Source organism: Laccaria bicolor, genomic scaffold, assembly GCF_000143565.1.
Source record: "Laccaria bicolor S238N-H82 LACBIscaffold_16 genomic scaffold, whole genome shotgun sequence".
NCBI classification, from domain to species: domain Eukaryota; kingdom Fungi; phylum Basidiomycota; class Agaricomycetes; order Agaricales; family Hydnangiaceae; genus Laccaria; species Laccaria bicolor.
The window spans coordinates 527,040-528,685 of NW_001889887.1; the positions used below are offsets into that span (position 1 = coordinate 527,040).

Consider the following 1,646-nt stretch of genomic DNA (forward strand, 5'->3'; position numbering starts at 1 on the left):
CCAGCGGGAAGGAACACTTTCGATAAGAGATCAAGGACGCGTCCATGGCCTTGCTATGGCCCCTTGAATAGGCAGAGATGGGATGGGACTCGATGACAATATCTTTATTCAAAACAGCCTTCTCTCTGCAACCTGCCCCTCGTCCACCTACTACAACTACCAGCCCTGTGCCATCCCCCGACTCGCCCAGGTTAACGTTCATGGATGTTCTTACAAATTCCCACACCCACCCATTCCAACTCCCTCTTCGCTTCGTTGTTGCGCCTCTCCCACCTGGTGGTGTGAGCTTCCACCACGCCCATTGCATGAATCTCCACCACATTTGTGGCTCGAACTCCTGCCACTGCATTGATCTAGTTCCCGATGTCTACTTGCCTAGTCCATCGACGGCATTGAATTTCAAAGAAGGCGAAGAGCCGCAGACGTTAAGCGAGATTGAGTTGGTCCCCGACTCCCCGCTGGCCTGCATTTAACTTCCAGCTGCCCCTTGACGTCGTTATTCTCCAATTGTCTGCCCCATCGACTCTACCTCACTCAGCTTTCCCGAGGATTAATAATGCGCCTAAGTGCGCATATACACTGTCAGGAGTGATCACACACGAAAAAAATCAAACCAAAGATACATACGAACATTATTGACGAAGCAAATCCTACGAAATGAGAAGTTAGCAAAATGGATCCTAGTTGTGAAGATGCGGAGAAAACTGACATCTGGATAGATGATACGGCTCGACGTCGCAGTCCATCTTTTAAGTATGGTAGGTGGCCCACTGAGTCTTGCATGTACAGGAACGTTTATGTCTCTCTGAGCCAGGTTCCGAGTGCCAGGTGACAGAATTTTGGGCTGTGCTGTGTGAGCGCTTGGATGTCCCAGCAAAATGCAAATGATTCTCACTTCTTTCCTTCGCCCCCATCTGCTATACTTCCAACATGAGCCAACCAAATGTCCTCCAGGGAGCTCAGAACATTGTTATAACTGACAGCAACATAAACGTTGCCAATGCTGTAAGTGAAGTTCTCTGATGCCTCTTACTATTGCAAGCTAATCACTTGGTATTTTGCACAGATCAATTACTACACTAGCACTGGCAACAGAACGATATATGCAATGATTCCCATAAAACCAAACTCAAGTATTCATTTCATAGGACGGACCAACGTTCTTGCAAAACTGAAGAAACATTTTACTGCCGAAAGCAATGATAAACTCCGCCATCAAAAATTCTTTTTGTTGTATGGCATGGGGGGTATTTGGAAGACTCAGATTTGTTTGAGGTTCATTGAGGATATGTCTGACTAGTAAGTACTCCACCATACTACTTAGTCCCCATTTCATGGGTTCCCAGCTTTTCCCATGTTTTCTGGATTGATGCATCTTCAATTGGTACAATCACACAGGGACTGAAGGGAATCTGCAACCTTCCTAAGGCTCAGTCTTCTGCTCTGGATGGTTCACCTCAATCTGCTTTACAGTGGATTAGCTCTCTGAGAGAAAACTATGCAATGGTCTTTGATAATGCTGATAATCTGACACCTGAGGAACTGGAGCAATATTTTCCACCTGGACTAGGAGGGAATATTCTGATAACTAGTCACAACTCTGGCTTAAAACATTTGACTTTACATGAGAGTTCTCTTGAGGTGAA

The 1,646-nt window shown here is 45.9% G+C and overlaps 1 protein-coding gene across 1 annotated transcript; it reads left to right on the plus strand.

Annotated features, from left to right (window-relative positions):
• Positions 1-930: 930 nt before the first annotated feature.
• On the plus strand, positions 931-1,300 carry LACBIDRAFT_299377 (uncharacterized protein; the record flags this gene model as incomplete). The annotated part of the gene is made up of 2 exons (XM_001882293.1): positions 931-1,005; positions 1,067-1,300. The coding sequence occupies 2 exons, from the start codon at positions 931-933 to the stop codon at positions 1,298-1,300; spliced, it is 309 nt and encodes a 102-aa protein (XP_001882328.1).
• Positions 1,301-1,646: the final 346 nt, after the last annotated feature.